At 35.8% G+C, this 18,136-nt stretch overlaps 1 protein-coding gene across 1 annotated transcript in view; it reads left to right on the top strand.

Moving 5' to 3' along the window:
- The window catches only part of CSMD1 (CUB and Sushi multiple domains 1), a 1,828,277-nt gene that overhangs the window by 1,754,927 nt on the left and 55,214 nt on the right, over positions 1 to 18,136 (top strand). The window contains exon 52 of the mRNA XM_057537433.1: positions 916 to 1,089. Within this exon, the coding sequence (XP_057393416.1) occupies positions 916 to 1,089 (174 nt within the window). The remainder of the gene's footprint in view (positions 1 to 915; positions 1,090 to 18,136) is intronic.

The following is an 18,136-nucleotide window of genomic DNA, read 5'->3' as shown; positions in this document are numbered from 1 at the left end:
TTTCAAACACTTTCATTCTCACCTGTTAAAACACATTTCAGCCTCTGCTGAGCAGTTGGCCTTGATGACTTTATGATTTCCTCCTCCCCTGAGATTCTACTGATTTCTCTGTGCTCAAACTTGTGGATTTGGAGAGTGCAGGGAGTCAGGTGGTATAACAAGTATCTATAATGAAAGTGACTGTTGCATTCATCTCCCCAACTGGAGCAATCGTGTGGGTGTAAGTGGTCACGGTCAGTAATTATGCTGGATACACGTGTGAACTGGGTACCTACATCTATAATCACTTAAGGTCTAGATTTTATTTTATTTTTTTAATTTTCAGAAAGTTTGCACATGTCCTATGTAGTCAGCATTTTTATGGAGTTTATGATCCCAACAACTTATGCAAGTAAACGAAAGAAAAAATGAACTCAGTCCTTCTACTGCAGTGGGCATCCCGGGTTTAATTCCTCACTGCTTTGTACCAGCTGATGACTTTGGGAAAGACCACCCACATTTCTTAATTCCTGCTACACACACATAGGTGTCCGGTAACTATGATGTGATTCTTGTGATTGGTGTAGACCGAAAAGAGGACAGAAAGCCAACTCATTTGACTGATTTGCTCGTGTGTGAATATGTTTGTATACTGTGTGTTTACTCACAAAAAGTTTAGCTACCTGTGAGGATGAAAAAAATAGCAGTGGGTAAAGGAAGGGATATTTTGGATTCCACCCTAAACTTTCAAGTTTTCATTTCAAGGATATAAGAGAAGAAAAATTAAGCTTCCTAGGTGGTGTGTCTATCTCACCCTTAGATGACACCCCTGCCCGTGTTCTTAATGAAAATGAAGACTGAAGATTTTGTCGTTTTTAAACAAAAGAGCAGTCTGCAGACCTGAAATAATACGCACTGTTTTTCTTCTCCTTCTAGTGATCTCGTGTGGAAGCCTGTCCTTTCCCCCAAATGGGAACAAGATTGGGACAGTGACGGTTTATGGCAGCACAGCCATATTCACGTGTAACACAGGCTACACGCTTGTGGGTTCTCACGTCCGAGAATGCTTGGCCGACGGGCTCTGGAGCGGCCCCGAGACTCGCTGTCTGGGTAAATTAATCCATCATCGGGCGCTTGTTTAACTCAAATAAACCTTAAAAATAGAGGATGGCTGGGCAAAGCATGGCACTTCTTGCCATAAATGCTCTGACAGAGTGTTACTAAATCCTACCTGGGTTTTTAATGCTGCGCTTTACAATATGACTTCTTCTTTAAGTATCTAAAGGGATTTTTTAAAAATCTGAGCAATAAATGCAGGTCACATGTTGCCTTAAGTGACACAAAGACTATTTTATAGACTGCTGAGCATGTCACTACACTCGAATGCCATCATGATTTTAGAATGCACAAAAATAAACTTCAAAATTATCATACATTTTGTTATCTTTTGAAATTTTTTAAAAATTATGTTAATAAGTTAATGTGATATTAATGTCCGTCAATATAAGGACAGTGAATTATTTAAAATTGAAAGTGTGCATAGTAACTTGGTCTTCTTTTTCCCAAGAATTAACATTTTGTGCATGACAATTTTTTTTAAAACTGGGCTGAAAAATTTTCCATGGAAAAAATCTTCTGAATAAGTGTATGAAAATTGTTGAATAAGCAGCTTAAAGTGCAGTGATTTCTAATGCTCCTTTTAGATCTCCAAGTAATTTGCAAAATACGTAAACTGCCTTTAGTCCTTTAGAACTCTCTGTGAGCTCAATAATTTTGTAATCACTCCAAAGCAGTAGAAGCTGGAAAGTTTAAGCTTCTGAACCTCTGTGGGCTAGGCTCGCTATAGGAACTAAGCCAGGACCAGTAAATTTTAAATAGTAATCATCTGTTCTTTTCACTGGAGAGAATTTGAAGAAACACTCAGGAGAATTTGAGGATGAAAGTAAAGTAGCAGTCCCAGAAAAATGCACCTGACGAAAGAAGGAGGTTTTCAGGCTTATCCACGAAATGACTTCCTTCAGATTAATACAGGACTTAGATCAGTGCTGCTTGATACTGTGTGTGTGTATATTCCTGTTGAGGGTAGTCACTGTAGTTTTCAGCCAAGTGCTTCTGGCATTTTCTGAGCTTTCCTAAGTGTTCTTGCGAGATCGGCCACTGAGTAGTGCAGTCCTTAAGGCAGCTGCAGTTGGGGTAGGTTTTCTCCGTCTACTGCAGTGGAACTTGGTGCCTTCGAAGGGGATCAGGTGATCTAAGAAATTGCATCTCCGCTATGAATTGTAAGATGGAAAGTAATAGCAATTTACGTTTGATTAGTGCCTTATGGGCTGAAGGCAGGGCAGTGGTAGCCTCAGGAGCTTTAAGTGTCAAGTTTAGTTTATGTAACTGTTGAATCATGGGGCCAGCTTGAGCCTTACTGATTGCAAATAAACCTTTACCTGTTGTGTGGCATTCTTCTGACTGAAGGTTAGGACTTTGAAATAGAAAGGACAAAATGCATATTGAATACTTGACTGGATGGAGAAGCTCAAAGGCATGGCCTCAGTGGGATGCAATATGGCTTAGACACTTTTTGGAAGAGGGAGTGCTCAGAAGGAATTTAAACTGAAAATAAAGAGGAAGAAAAATGTCCAGATTATAATGTATAAAACATTAGTGTTGTAGAACTTGGACACGGCATATAAAGAATAATACAACTGGAAAGGCATGAAGTATTTAAAAGAAAAAAGACACAATTAGAAAAGGGTGAGAAATGATGCATAGCCACATGTTTATAAACCAATGAGTAAAGAATGTGTAATAAATTTAGTTTAAAGATTTTAAAAGTTTGTAAACATAGTCTCGCAGCTACCACGGAGACTTGAAGGGGTAAAATCCATAATACACAGCATATGGCAGTGAAGGATAGCTCTTCTCCGGAAAAATGGGTGGCTGGGGGTAGATAATGTAGTGTAACCCAGCAGGAATATATGGCCACAGGACCCAGAATGCTGTGCGAGACACAGCCGAGAACGTGGGGAGAAGAGCAAACAGGTGGAGAACAGAGGTGATGTCTGTGCTGGAGAAGATTATAAAATGCTCAGAAGGGGAAAGGGAAGAGGGGCTGTGATCCTAAATCTGGCACAGATATCTGACAGAGTAGATGTTGGATTCCTCCATAATCCAAACATTAACAAGATGCCCTATTTGGATATAGTACTTTGAATGGTCTTATTTATTGATGACTGAAAATGTGCATTTTGAGTTTTATCTTATTGAACTCTCATTAGGCATATTGTAAGTGCTCAGTACTCCTACTTACAGATAAGAAACAAAACTTAGAGCTTAGGAATTTGCCCAAAAAATATGTATCAAAAACAGCATTAAACCTAAGCAATTTGACCATAGAACACAGGCTTCTTAACATTAGGGTATATAAGTAGTTTTTTTTTTTTTTTTTTTTTTTTTTATTTTTTTATTTTTACAAGAGATAGATAGACTGACACCAAGCATTGTACATGGATGACCACAACAAAAGCAACAATGATTGCAATTACCAAACATGAAACACACTTATACTATGTCATAATATTGACATTCAGTCCAGTAATCCTCCACTGTAACAGCTCCTTTACTTTGCAGTGAAAATTGATTTGTATATTCTTTTCCTCTGAGTCCTTGTGGGATTTTTTTTTTTTTTTAATTCAGACAGAAAGTCACAAAAATTATACTCATCCTCATCAGTTCACTCAGTCCCATGTAATTAATTTCTTTTTTTTCATCTTGATCTTTTGTTAGCACTTTTATGAGTTCATCAGTTTTTCATTAGAGTTCTGAAAATGCTTATTCATTCAGTTCAGCAGTACAGTCAGTTACCAGAAACCTGTACTTGTCAGAGTCTTTTTTTTTTTTTTTTTTTTTAATTTTTTTTTTTTTAATTGTATAGCTACTTTATTTATTTATTTATTTATTTTTGGCTGTGTTGGGTCTTCGGTTCGTGCGAGGGCTTTCTCTAGTTGCGGCAAGTGGGGGCCACTCTTCATCGCGGTGCGGGGACCGCTCTTCATCGCGGTGCGCGGGCCTTTCACTATCGCGGCCCCTCCCGTTGCGGGGCACAGGCTCCAGACGCGCAGACTCAGTAGTTGTGGCTCACGGGCCCAGCTGCTCCGTGGCATGTGGGATCTTCCCAGACCAGGGCTCGAACCCGTGTCCCCTGCATTAGCAGGCAGATTCTCAACCACTGCGCCACCAGGGAAGCCCTTGTCAGAGTCTTTTCCATGAATTTCTTGAAGATGAAACTCTTTTATAGGAACATATTTGCAAAATCATCAGAGTACACCCAGAACTGTCTGTAAATGACAAAAGACTTAAAAATGACCATGGTTAAAGATTTGATGAAAGTTCATAATAATGCAGTTGACAAGAAAATTAGTTATTTCTGAGATATACATTTTAAAGTAATAACTAGGATTATTACTTATAACATTATACCAGAACATATAAGATTTTTAGACGTTTCCTGTAATGTCTGAAACATTTATATTAACATATTTCCATACATATTTCCATACAAATACAAATATAAGATTTTTAGAAATTTCATGTAATGTCTGAAACATTTATATTAACATATTTCCATACATATTTCCATACAAATACAAATATAAGATTTTTAGAAATTTCATGTAATGTCTGAAACATTTATATTAACATATTTCCATACATATTTCCATACAAATACAAATATAAGATTTTTAGAAATTTCATGTAATGTCTGAAACATTTATATTAACATATTTCCATACATATTTCCATACAAATACAAATATAAGATTTTTAGAAATTTCATGTAATGTCTGAAACATTTATATTAACATATTTCCATACATATTTCCATACAAATACAAATATAAGATTTTTAGAAATTTCATGTAATGTCTGAAACATTTATATTAACATATTTCCATACAAATAACCCAATGAAAGTTTAGTATTAGTTGTTTTGTTTGTTTTTTTATACTGCAGGTTCTTATTAGGCATCAGTTTTATACACATCAGTGTATACATGTCAATCCCAATCGCCCAATTCAGCACATCACCATCCCCACCTCATCGCAGTTTTCCCCCCTTGGTGTCCATATGTCCATTCTCTACATCTGTGTCTCAACTTCTGCCCTGCAAACTGGCTCATCTGTACCATTTTTCTACGTTCCACATACATGCATTAACATACGATATTTGTTTTTCTCTTTCTGACTTACTTCACTCTGTATGACAGTCTCTAGATCCATCCACGTCTCAACAAATGACTCAATTTCGTTCCTTTTTATGGCTGAATAATATTCCATCGTATATATGTACCACAACTTCTTTATCCATTCGTCTGTTGATGGGCATTTAGGTTGCTTCCATGACCTGGCTATTGTAAATAGTGCTGCAATGAACATTCGGGTGCACGTGTCTTTTTGAATTATGGTTTTCTCTGGGTATATGCCCAGTAGTGGGATTGCTGGGTCATATGGTAATTCTATTTTTAGTTTTTTAAGGAACCTCCATATTGTTCTCCATAGTGGCTGTATCAATTTACATTCCCACCAACAGTGCAAGAGGGTTCCCTTTTCTCCACACCCTCTCCAGCATTTGTTGTTTGTAGATTTTCTGATGATGCCCATTCTAACAGGAGTGAGGTGATACCTCATTGTAGTTTTGATTTGCATTTCTCTAATAATTAGTGATGTTGAGCATCTTTTCATGTGCTTCGTGGCCGTCTGTATGTCTTCTTTGGAGAAATGTCTATTTAGGTCTTCTGCCCATTTTTGGATTGGGGTGTTTGTTTCTTTGATATTGAGCTGAATGAGCTGTTTATATATTTTGGAGATTAATCCTTTGTCCGTTGATTCATTTGCAAATATTTTCTCCCATTCTGAGGGTTGTCTTTTCGTCTTGTTTATGGTTTCCTTTGCTGTGCAAAAGCTTTGAAGTTTCATTAGGTCCCACTTGTTTATTTTTGTTTTTATTTCCATTACTCTAGGAGGTGGATCGAAAAAGATCTTGCTGTGATTTATGTCAAAGAGTGTTCTTCCTATGTTTTCCTCTAAGAGTTTTATAGTGTCCAGTCTTATATTTAGGTCTCTAATCCATTTTGAGTTTATTTTTGTGTATGGTGTTAGGGAGTGTTCTAATTTCATTCTTTTACATGTGGCTGTCCAGTTTTCCCAGCACCACTTATTGAAGAGACTGTCTTTTCTCCATTGTATATCTTTGCCTCCTTTGTCATAGATTAGTTGACCATAGGTGTGTGGGTTAATCTCTGGGCTTTCTATCTTGTTCCATTGATCTATGTTTCTGTTTTTGTGCCAGTACCATATTGTCTTGATTACTGTAGCTTTGTAGTATAGTCTGAAGTCAGGGAGTCTGATTCCTCCAGCTCCATTTTTTTGCCTCAAGACTGCTTTGGCTATTCGGGGTCTTTTGTGTCTCCATACAAATTTTAAGATGATTTGTTCTAGCTCCGTAAAAAATGCCATTGGTAATTTGATAGGAATTGCATTGAATCTGTAGATTGCTTTGGGTAGTATACTCATTTTCAAAATGTTGATTCTTCCAATCCAAGAACATGGTATATCTCTCCATCTGTTGGTATCATCTTTAATTTCTTTCATCAGTGTCTTATAGTTTTCTGCATACAGGTCTTTTGTCTCCCTAGGTAGGTTTATTCCTAGGTATTTTATTCTTTTTGTTGCAATGGTAAATGGGAGTGTTTCCATAATTTCTCTTTCAGATTTTTCATCATTAGTGTATAGGAATGCAAGAGATTTCTGTGCATTAATTTTGTAACCTGCAACTTTACCATATTCATTAATCAGCTCTAGCAGTTTTCTGGTGGCAGTTTTAGGATTCTCTATGTATAGTATCATGTCATCCGCAAACAGTGACAGTTTTACTTCTTCTTTTCCAATTTGTATTCCTTTTATTTCTTTTTCTTCTCTGATTGCCGTGGCTAGGACTTCCAGAACTATGTTGAATAATAGTGGTGAGAGTGGACATCCTTGTCTCGTTCCTGATCTTAGAGGAAATGCTTTCAGTTTTTCACCATTGAGAATGATGTTTGCTGTGGGTTTGTCATATATGGCCTTTATTATGTTGAGGTAGGTTCCCTCTATGCCCACTTTCTGGAGAGTTTTTATCAGAAATGGGTGTTGAATTTTGTCAAAAGCTTTTTCTGCATCTATTGAGATGATCATATGGTTTTTCTTCTTCAATTTGTTAATATGGTGTATCACATTGATTGATTTGCGTATATTGAAGAATCCTTGCATCCCTGGGATAAATCCCACTTGATCGTGGTGTATGATCCTTTTAATGTGTTGTTGGATTCTGTTTGCTAGTATTTTGTTGAGGATTTTTGCATCTATATTCATCAGTGGTATTGGTCTGTAATTTTCTTTTTTTGTAGTGTCTTTGTCTGGTTTTGGTATCAGGGTGATGGTGGCCTCATAGAATGAGTTTGGGAGAGTTCCTTCCTCTGCAATTTTTTGGAAGAGTTTGAGAAGGATGGGTGTTAGCTCTTCTCTAAATGTTTGATAGAATTCACCTGTGAAGCCATCTGGTCCTGGACTTTTGTTTGTTGGAAGATTTTTAATCACAGTTTCAATTTCATTACTTGTGATTGGTCTGTTGATATTTTCTGTTTCTTCCTGATTCAGTCTTGGAAGGTTATACCTTTCTAAGAATTTGTCCATTTCTTCCAGGTTGTCCATTTTATTGGCATAAAGTTGCTTGTAGTAGTCTCTTAGGATGTTTTGTATTTCTGCGGTGTCTGTTGTAACTTCTCCTTTTTCATTTCTGATTTTATTGATTTGAGTCCTCTCCCTCTTTTTCTTGATGAGTCTGGCTAATGGCTTATCAATTTTGTTTATCTTCTCAAAGAACCAACTTTTAGTTTTATTGATCTTTGCTATTGTTTTCTTTTTTTTTTTTTTTTTTATTTTATTTCTTTTTTTCATCTTGATCTTTTGTTAGCACTTTTATGAGTTCATCAGTTTTTCATTAGAGTTCTGAAAATGCTTATTCATTCAGTTCAGCAGTACAGTCAGTTACCAGAAACCTGTACTTGTCAGAGTCTTTTCCATGAATTTCTTGAAGATGAAACCCTTTTATAGGAACATATTTGCAAAATCATCAGAGTACACCCAGAACTGTCTGTAAATGACAAAAGACTTAAAAATGACCATGGTTAAAGATTTGATGAAAGTTCATAATAACGCAGTTGACAAGAAAATTAGTTATTTCTGAGATATACATTTTAAAGTAATAACTAGGATTATTACTTATAACATTATACCAGAACATATAAGATTTTTAGACGTTTCCTGTAATGTCTGAAACCTTTATATTAACATATTTCCATACATATTTCCATACAAATACAAATATAAGATTTTTAGAAATTTCATGTAATGTCTGAAACATTTATATTAACATATTTCCATACATATTTCCATACAAATACAAATATAAGATTTTTAGAAATTTCATGTAATGTCTGAAACATTTATATTAACATATTTCCATACATATTTCCATACAACTACAAATATAAGATTTTTAGAAATTTCATGTAATGTCTAAAACATTTATATTAACATATTTCCATACATATTTCCATACAAATACAAATATAAGATTTTTAGAAATTTCATGTAATGTCTGAAACATTTATATTAACATATTTCCATACATATTTCCATACAAATACAAATATAAGATTTTTAGAAATTTCATGTAATGTCTGAAACATTTATATTAACATATTTCCATACATATTTCCATACACATATAAGATTTTTAGAAATTTCATGTAATGTCTGAAACATTTATATTAACATATTTCCATACAAATAACCCAATGAAAGTTTAGTATTAGTTGTTTTGTTTGTTTTTTTATACTGCAGGTTCTTATTAGGCATCAGTTTTATACACATCAGTGTATACATGTCAATCCCAATCGCCCAAATCAGCACACCACCATCCCCACCTCATCGCAGTTTTCCCCCCTTGGTGTCCATATGTCCATTCTCTACATCTGTGTCTCAACTTCTGCCCTGCAAACTGGCTCATCTGTACCATTTTTCTAGGTTCCACATACATGCATTAATATACGATATTTGTTTTTCTCTTTCTGACTTACTTCACTCTGTATGACAGTCTCTAGATCCATCCACTTCTCAACAAATGACTCAATTTCGTTCCTTTTTATGGCTGAGTAATATTCCATTGTATATATGTACCACAACTTCTTTATCCATTCGTCTGTTGATGGGCATTTAGGTTGCTTCCATGACCTGGCTATTGTAAATAGTGCTGCAATGAACATTCGGGTGCACGTGTCTTTTTGAATTACGGTTTTCTCTGGGTATATGCCCAGTAGTGGGATTGCTGGGTCATATGGTAATTCTATTTTTAGTTTTTTAAGGAACCTCCATATTGTTCTCCATAGTGGCTGTATCAATTTACATTCCCACCAACAGTGCAAGAGGGTTCCCTTTTCTCCACACCCTCTCCAGCATTTGTTGTTTGTAGATTTTCTGATGATGCCCATTCTAACAGGAGTGAGGTGATACCTCATTGTAGTTTTGATTTGCATTTCTCTAATAATTAGTGATGTTGAGCATCTTTTCATGTGCTTCGTGGCCGTCTGTATGTCTTCTTTGGAGAAATGTCTATTTAGGTCTTCTGCCCATTTTTGGATTGGGGTGTTTGTTTCTTTGATATTGAGCTGAATGAGCTGTTTATATATTTTGGAGATTAATCCTTTGTCCGTTGATTCATTTGCAAATATTTTCTCCCATTCTGAGGGTTGTCTTTTCGTCTTGTTTATGGTTTCCTTTGCTGTGCAAAAGCTTTGAAGTTTCATTAGGTCCCACTTGTTTATTTTTGTTTTTATTTCCATTACTCTAGGAGGTGGATCGAAAAAGATCTTGCTGTGATTTATGTCAAAGAGTGTTCTTCCTATGTTTTCCTCTAAGAGTTTTATAGTGTCCAGTCTTATATTTAGGTCTCTAATCCATTTTGAGTTTATTTTTGTGTATGGTGTTAGGGAGTGTTCTAATTTCATTCTTTTACATGTGGCTGTCCAGTTTTCCCAGCACCACTTATTGAAGAGACTGTCTTTTCTCCATTGTATATCTTTGCCTCCTTTGTCATAGATTAGTTGACCATAGGTGCGTGGGTTAATCTCTGGGCTTTCTATCTTGTTCCATTGATCTATGTTTCTGTTTTTGTGCCAGTACCATATTGTCTTGATTACTGTAGCTTTGTAGTATAGTCTGAAGTCAGGGAGTCTGATTCCTCCAGCTCCATTTTTTTGCCTCAAGACTGCTTTGGCTATTCGGGGTCTTTTGTGTCTCCATACAAATTTTAAGATGATTTGTTCTAGCTCCGTAAAAAATGCCATTGGTAATTTGATAGGAATTGCATTGAATCTGTAGATTGCTTTGGGTAGTATACTCATTTTCAAAATGTTGATTCTTCCAATCCAAGAACATGGTATATCTCTCCATCTGTTGGTATCATCTTTAATTTCTTTCATCAGTGTCTTATAGTTTTCTGCATACAGGTCTTTTGTCTCCTTAGGTAGGTTTATTCCTAGGTATTTTATTCTTTTTGTTGCAATGGTAAATGGGAGTGTTTCCATAATTTCTCTTTCAGATTTTTCATCATTAGTGTATAGGAATGCAAGAGATTTCTGTGCATTAATTTTGTAACCTGCAACTTTACCATATTCATTAATCAGCTCTAGCAGTTTTCTGGTGGCAGTTTTAGGATTCTCTATGTATAGTATCATGTCATCCGCAAACAGTGACAGTTTTACTTCTTCATTTCCAATTTGTATTCCTTTTATTTCTTTTTCTTTGATTGCCGTGGCTAGGACTTCCAGAACTATGTTGAATAATAGTGGTGAGAGTGGACATCCTTGTCTCGTTCCTGATCTTAGAGGAAATGCTTTCAGTTTTTCACCATTGAGAATGATGTTTGCTGTGGGTTTGTCATATATGGCCTTTATTATGTTGAGGTAGGTTCCCTCTATGCCCACTTTCTGGAGAGTTTTTATCAGAAATGGGTGTTGAATTTTGTCAAAAGCTTTTTCTGCATCTATTGAGATGATCATATGGTTTTTCTTCTTCAATTTGTTAATATGGTGTATCACATTGATTGATTTGCGTATATTGAAGAATCCTTGCATCCCTGGGATAAATCCCACTTGATCGTGGTGTATGATCCTTTTAATGTGTTGTTGGATTCTGTTTGCTAGTATTTTGTTGAGGATTTTTGCATCTATATTCATCAGTGGTATTGGTCTGTAATTTTCTTTTTTTGTAGTGTCTTTGTCTGGTTTTGGTATCAGGGTGATGGTGGCCTCATAGAATGAGTTTGGGAGAGTTCCTTCCTCTGCAATTTTTTGGAAGAGTTTGAGAAGGATGGGTGTTAGCTCTTCTCTAAATGTTTGATAGAATTCACCTGTGAAGCCATCTGGTCCTGGACTTTTGTTTGTTGGAAGATTTTTAATCACAGTTTCAATTTCATTACTTGTGATTGGTCTGTTGATATTTTCTGTTTCTTCCTGATTCAGTCTTGGAAGGTTATACCTTTCTAAGAATTTGTCCATTTCTTCCAGGTTGTCCATTTTATTGGCATAAAGTTGCTTGTAGTAGTCTCTTAGGATGTTTTGTATTTCTGCGGTGTCTGTTGTAACTTCTCCTTTTTCATTTCTGATTTTATTGATTTGAGTCCTCTCCCTCTTTTTCTTGATGAGTCTGGCTAATGGCTTATCAATTTTGTTTATCTTCTCAAAGAACCAACTTTTAGTTTTATTGATCTTTGCTATTGTTTTCTTTTTTTTTTTTTTTATTTTATTTTATTTCTTTTTTTCATCTTGATCTTTTGTTAGCACTTTTATGAGTTCATCAGTTTTTCATTAGAGTTCTGAAAATGCTTATTCATTCAGTTCAGCAGTACAGTCAGTTACCAGAAACCTGTACTTGTCAGAGTCTTTTCCATGAATTTCTTGAAGATGAAACCCTTTTATAGGAACATATTTGCAAAATCATCAGAGTACACCCAGAACTGTCTGTAAATGACAAAAGACTTAAAAATGACCATGGTTAAAGATTTGATGAAAGTTCATAATAACGCAGTTGACAAGAAAATTAGTTATTTCTGAGATATACATTTTAAAGTAATAACTAGGATTATTACTTATAACATTATACCAGAACATATAAGATTTTTAGACGTTTCCTGTAATGTCTGAAACCTTTATATTAACATATTTCCATACATATTTCCATACAAATACAAATATAAGATTTTTAGAAATTTCATGTAATGTCTGAAACATTTATATTAACATATTTCCATACATATTTCCATACACATATAAGATTTTTAGAAATTTCATGTAATGTCTGAAACATTTATATTAACATATTTCCATACAAATAACCCAATGAAAGTTTAGTATTAGTTGTTTTGTTTGTTTTTTTATACTGCAGGTTCTTATTAGGCATCAGTTTTATACACATCAGTGTATACATGTCAATCCCAATCGCCCAAATCAGCACACCACCATCCCCACCTCATCGCAGTTTTCCCCCCTTGGTGTCCATATGTCCATTCTCTACATCTGTGTCTCAACTTCTGCCCTGCAAACTGGCTCATCTGTACCATTTTTCTAGGTTCCACATACATGCATTAATATACGATATTTGTTTTTCTCTTTCTGACTTACTTCACTCTGTATGACAGTCTCTAGATCCATCCACTTCTCAACAAATGACTCAATTTCGTTCCTTTTTATGGCTGAGTAATATTCCATTGTATATATGTACCACAACTTCTTTATCCATTCGTCTGTTGATGGGCATTTAGGTTGCTTCCATGACCTGGCTATTGTAAATAGTGCTGCAATGAACATTCGGGTGCACGTGTCTTTTTGAATTACGGTTTTCTCTGGGTATATGCCCAGTAGTGGGATTGCTGGGTCATATGGTAATTCTATTTTTAGTTTTTTAAGGAACCTCCATATTGTTCTCCATAGTGGCTGTATCAATTTACATTCCCACCAACAGTGCAAGAGGGTTCCCTTTTCTCCACACCCTCTCCAGCATTTGTTGTTTGTAGATTTTCTGATGATGCCCATTCTAACAGGAGTGAGGTGATACCTCATTGTAGTTTTGATTTGCATTTCTCTAATAATTAGTGATGTTGAGCATCTTTTCATGTGCTTCGTGGCCGTCTGTATGTCTTCTTTGGAGAAATGTCTATTTAGGTCTTCTGCCCATTTTTGGATTGGGGTGTTTGTTTCTTTGATATTGAGCTGAATGAGCTGTTTATATATTTTGGAGATTAATCCTTTGTCCGTTGATTCATTTGCAAATATTTTCTCCCATTCTGAGGGTTGTCTTTTCGTCTTGTTTATGGTTTCCTTTGCTGTGCAAAAGCTTTGAAGTTTCATTAGGTCCCACTTGTTTATTTTTGTTTTTATTTCCATTACTCTAGGAGGTGGATCGAAAAAGATCTTGCTGTGATTTATGTCAAAGAGTGTTCTTCCTATGTTTTCCTCTAAGAGTTTTATAGTGTCCAGTCTTATATTTAGGTCTCTAATCCATTTTGAGTTTATTTTTGTGTATGGTGTTAGGGAGTATTCTAATTTCATTCTTTTACATGTGGCTGTCCAGTTTTCCCAGCACCACTTATTGAAGAGACTGTCTTTTCTCCATTGTATATCTTTGCCTCCTTTGTCATAGATTAGTTGACCATAGGTGCGTGGGTTAATCTCTGGGCTTTCTATCTTGTTCCATTGATCTATGTTTCTGTTTTTGTGCCAGTACCATATTGTCTTGATTACTGTAGCTTTGTAGTATAGTCTGAAGTCAGGGAGTCTGATTCCTCCAGCTCCATTTTTTTGCCTCAAGACTGCTTTGGCTATTCGGGGTCTTTTGTGTCTCCATACAAATTTTAAGATGATTTGTTCTAGCTCCGTAAAAAATGCCATTGGTAATTTGATAGGGATTGCATTGAATCTGTAGATTGCTTTGGGTAGTATACTCATTTTCACAATGTTGATTCTTCCAATCCAAGAACATGGTATATCTCTCCATCTGTTGGTATCATCTTTAATTTCTTTCATCAGTGTCTTATAGTTTTCTGCATACAGGTCTTTTGTCTCCCTAGGTAGGTTTATTCCTAGGTATTTTATTCTTTTTGTTGCAATGGTAAATGGGAGTGTTTCCATAATTTCTCTTTCAGATTTTTCATCATTAGTGTATAGGAATGCAAGAGATTTCTGTGCATTAATTTTGTAACCTGCAACTTTACCATATTCATTAATCAGCTCTAGCAGTTTTCTGGTGGCAGTTTTAGGATTCTCTATGTATAGTATCATGTCATCCGCAAACAGTGACAGTTTTACTTCTTCTTTTCCAATTTGTATTCCTTTTATTTCTTTTTCTTCTCTGATTGCCGTGGCTAGGACTTCCAGAACTATGTTGAATAATAGTGGTGAGAGTGGACATCCTTGTCTCGTTCCTGATCTTAGAGGAAATGCTTTCAGTTTTTCACCATTGAGAATGATGTTTGCTGTGGGTTTGTCATATATGGCCTTTATTATGTTGAGGTAGGTTCCCTCTATGCCCACTTTCTGGAGAGTTTTTATCAGAAATGGGTGTTGAATTTTGTCAAAAGCTTTTTCTGCATCTATTGAGATGATCATATGGTTTTTCTTCTTCAATTTGTTAATATGGTGTATCACATTGATTGATTTGCATATATTGAAGAATCCTTGCATCCCTGGGATAAATCCCACTTGATCGTGGTGTATGATCCTTTTAATGTGTTGTTGGATTCTGTTTGCTAGTATTTTGTTGAGGATTTTTGCATCTATATTCATCAGTGGTATTGGTCTGTAATTTTCTTTTTTTGTAGTGTCTTTGTCTGGTTTTGGTATCAGGGTGATGGTGGCCTCATAGAATGAGTTTGGGAGAGTTCCTTCCTCTGCAATTTTTTGGAAGAGTTTGAGAAGGATGGGTGTTAGCTCTTCTCTAAATGTTTGATAGAATTCACCTGTGAAGCCATCTGGTCCTGGACTTTTGTTTGTTGGAAGATTTTTAATCACAGTTTCAATTTCATTACTTGTGATTGGTCTGTTGATATTTTCTGTTTCTTCCTGATTCAGTCTTGGAAGGTTATACCTTTCTAAGAATTTGTCCATTTCTTCCAGGTTGTCCAATTTATTGGCATAGAGCTGCTTGTAGTAGTCTCTTAGGATGTTTTGTATTTCTGCGGTGTCTGTTGTAACTTCTCCTTTTTCATTTCTGATTTTATTGATTTGAGTCCTCTCCCTCTTTTTCTTGATGAGTCTGGCTAATGGCTTATCAATTTTGTTTATCTTCTCAAAGAACCAACTTTTAGTTTTATTGATCTTTGCTATTGTTTTCTTTGTTTCTATTTCATTTATTTCTGCTCTGATCTTTATGATTTCTTTCCTTCTGCTAACTTTGGGTTTTGTTTGTTCTTCTTTCTCTAGTTTCTTTAGGTGTAAAGTTAGATTGTTTACTTGAGATTTTTCTTGTTTCTTTAGGTAGGCTTGTATAGCTATAAACTTCCCTCTTAGAACCGCTTTTGCTGCATCCCATAGGTTTTGGGTCGTCGTGTTTTCATTGTCATTTGTCTCTAGGTATTTTTTTATTTCCTGTTTGATTTCTTCAGTGATCTCTTGGTTATTTAGTAACGTATTGTTTAGCCTCCATGTGTTTGTCTTTTTTACGTTTTTTTCCCTGTAATTCATTTCTAATCTCATAGTGTTGTGGTCAGAAAAGATGCTTGATATGATTTCAATTTTCTTAAATTTACTGAGGCTTGATTTGTGACCCAAGATGTGATCTATCCTGGAGAATGTTCCGTGCGCACTTGAGAAGAACGTGTAATCTGCTGTTTTTGGATGGAATGTCCTATATATATCAATTAAATCTATCTGGTCTATTGTGTCATTTAAAGCTTCTGTTTCCTTATTTATTTTCATTTTGGATGATCTGTCCATTGGTGTAAGTGAGGTGTTATAGTCCCCCACTATTATTGTGTTACTGTCGATTTCCTCTTTTATAGCTGTTAGCAGTTGCCTTATGTATTGAGGTGCTCCTATGTTGGGTGCATATATATTTATAATTGTTATATCTTCTTCTTGGATTGATCCCTGGATCATTATGTAGTGTCCTTCCTTGTCTCTTGTAACATTCTTTATTTTAAAGTCTATTTTATCTGATATGAGTATAGCTACTCCAGCTTTCTTTTGATTTCCATTTGCATGGAATATCTTTTTCCATCCCCTCACTTTCAGTCTGTATGTGTCCCTAGGTCTGAAGTGGGTCTCTTGTAGACAGCATATATATGGGTCTTGTTTTTGTATCCATTCAGCCAGTCTATGTCTTTTGGTTGGGGCATTTAATCCATTCACGTTTAAGGTAATTATCGATATGTATGTTCCTATGACCATTTTCTTAATTGTCTTGGGTTTGTTTTTGTAGGTCCTTTTCTTCTCTTGTGTTTCCCACTTAGAGAAGTTCCTTTAGCATTTGTTGTAGAGCTGGTTTGGTGGTGCTGAATTCTCTTAGCTTTTGCTTGTCTGTAAAGCTTTTGATTTCTCCATCAAATCTAAATGAGATCCTTGCTGGGTAGAGTAATCTTGGTTGTAGGTTCTTCCCTTTCATCACTTTAAGTATTTCATGCCACTCCCTTCTGGCTTGCAGAGTTTCTGCTGAGAAATCAGCTGTTAACCTTATGGGAGTTCCCTTGTATGTTATTTGTCGTTTTTCCCTTGCTGCTTTCAGTAATTTTTCTTTGTCTTTAATTTTTGCCACTTTGATTACTATGTGTCTCGGCATGTTTCTCCTTGGGTTTATTCTGTATGGGACTCTCTGCGCTTCCTGGACTTGGGTGGCTATTTCCTTTCCCATGTTAGGGAAGTTTTCGACTATAATCTCTTCAAATATTTTCTCTGGTCCTTTCTCTCTCTCTTCTCCTTCTGGGACCCCTATAATGCGAATGTTGTTGCGTTTAATGTTGTCCCAGAGGTCTCTTAGGCTGTCTTCATTTCTTTTCATTCTTTTTTCTTTATTCTGTTCTGCAGCAGTGAATTCCACCATTCTGTCTTCCAGGTCACTTATCCGTTCTTCTGCCTCAGTTATTCTGCTATTGATTCCTTCTAGTGTAGTTTTCATTTCAGTTATTGTATTGGTCATCTCTGTTTGTTTGTTCTTTAATTCTTCTAGGTCTTTGTTAATCATTTCTTGCATCTTCTCAATCTTTGCCTCCATTCTTATTCCGAGGTCCTGGATCATCTTCACTATCATTATTCTGAATTCTTTTTCTGGAAGGTTGCCTATCTCCACTTCATTTAGTTGTTTTTCTGGGGTTTTTTCTTGTTCCTTCATCTGGTACATAGCCCTCTGCCTTTTCATCTTCTCTGTCTTTCTGTAACTGTGGTTTTTGGTCCACAGGCTGCAGGATTGTAGTTTTTCTTGCTTCTGTTGTCTGCCTTCTGGTGGTTGAGGCTATCTAAGAGGCTTGATGGGAGGCTCTGGTGGTGGGTAGAGATATATAAGTAGTTTTTAAGTTTTGTGCTACTTCACCAATATATTTATCTCTCAAAAAAAGAGATATAATAAAAGAGGCCATTATACTACTATGCTAATTCTGACCAATGAAGATGAATTTGTTGGTTAACTGGAGGAGAAATGAGTCTTCGTGCTAGACTACTCCCCATCCCAAGACACCTGCACCAAGAGGGTGCTTAGTACCTAAGTGGCTCTTCGTGGATGATTTTGTTCTTCATCCTGCACGGTTCCTGGGCCTCTTGCTTACCAATCACGCTATTATTTTCTTTCCATTTCTTGTCATTTGAATTATTCCTTTGTATGTTTCCATGGTTTTGAATGTCTTAAAAGTCTGGGTTTCTACCAAGCTAAATGACCTTGGGTAACCTTCAGGCTCGTGCAGACCCTGTGAGGATAAACTATATAGTCATGGAAGGAAAATGACTTATAATGACAAAGGAGGTAATTGCTAGGGATACTTTTCAAAAATTCAGATACTTTCCAAAAATAGTCCATATGATCCCATG

The sequence above is a fragment of the Balaenoptera acutorostrata genome, chromosome 21, assembly GCF_949987535.1.
Source record: "Balaenoptera acutorostrata chromosome 21, mBalAcu1.1, whole genome shotgun sequence".
NCBI lineage: Eukaryota > Metazoa > Chordata > Mammalia > Artiodactyla > Balaenopteridae > Balaenoptera > Balaenoptera acutorostrata.
The sequence above is the reverse complement of the archived record's forward strand: the minus strand, read 5'-3'. Positions and strand labels throughout refer to the sequence as shown.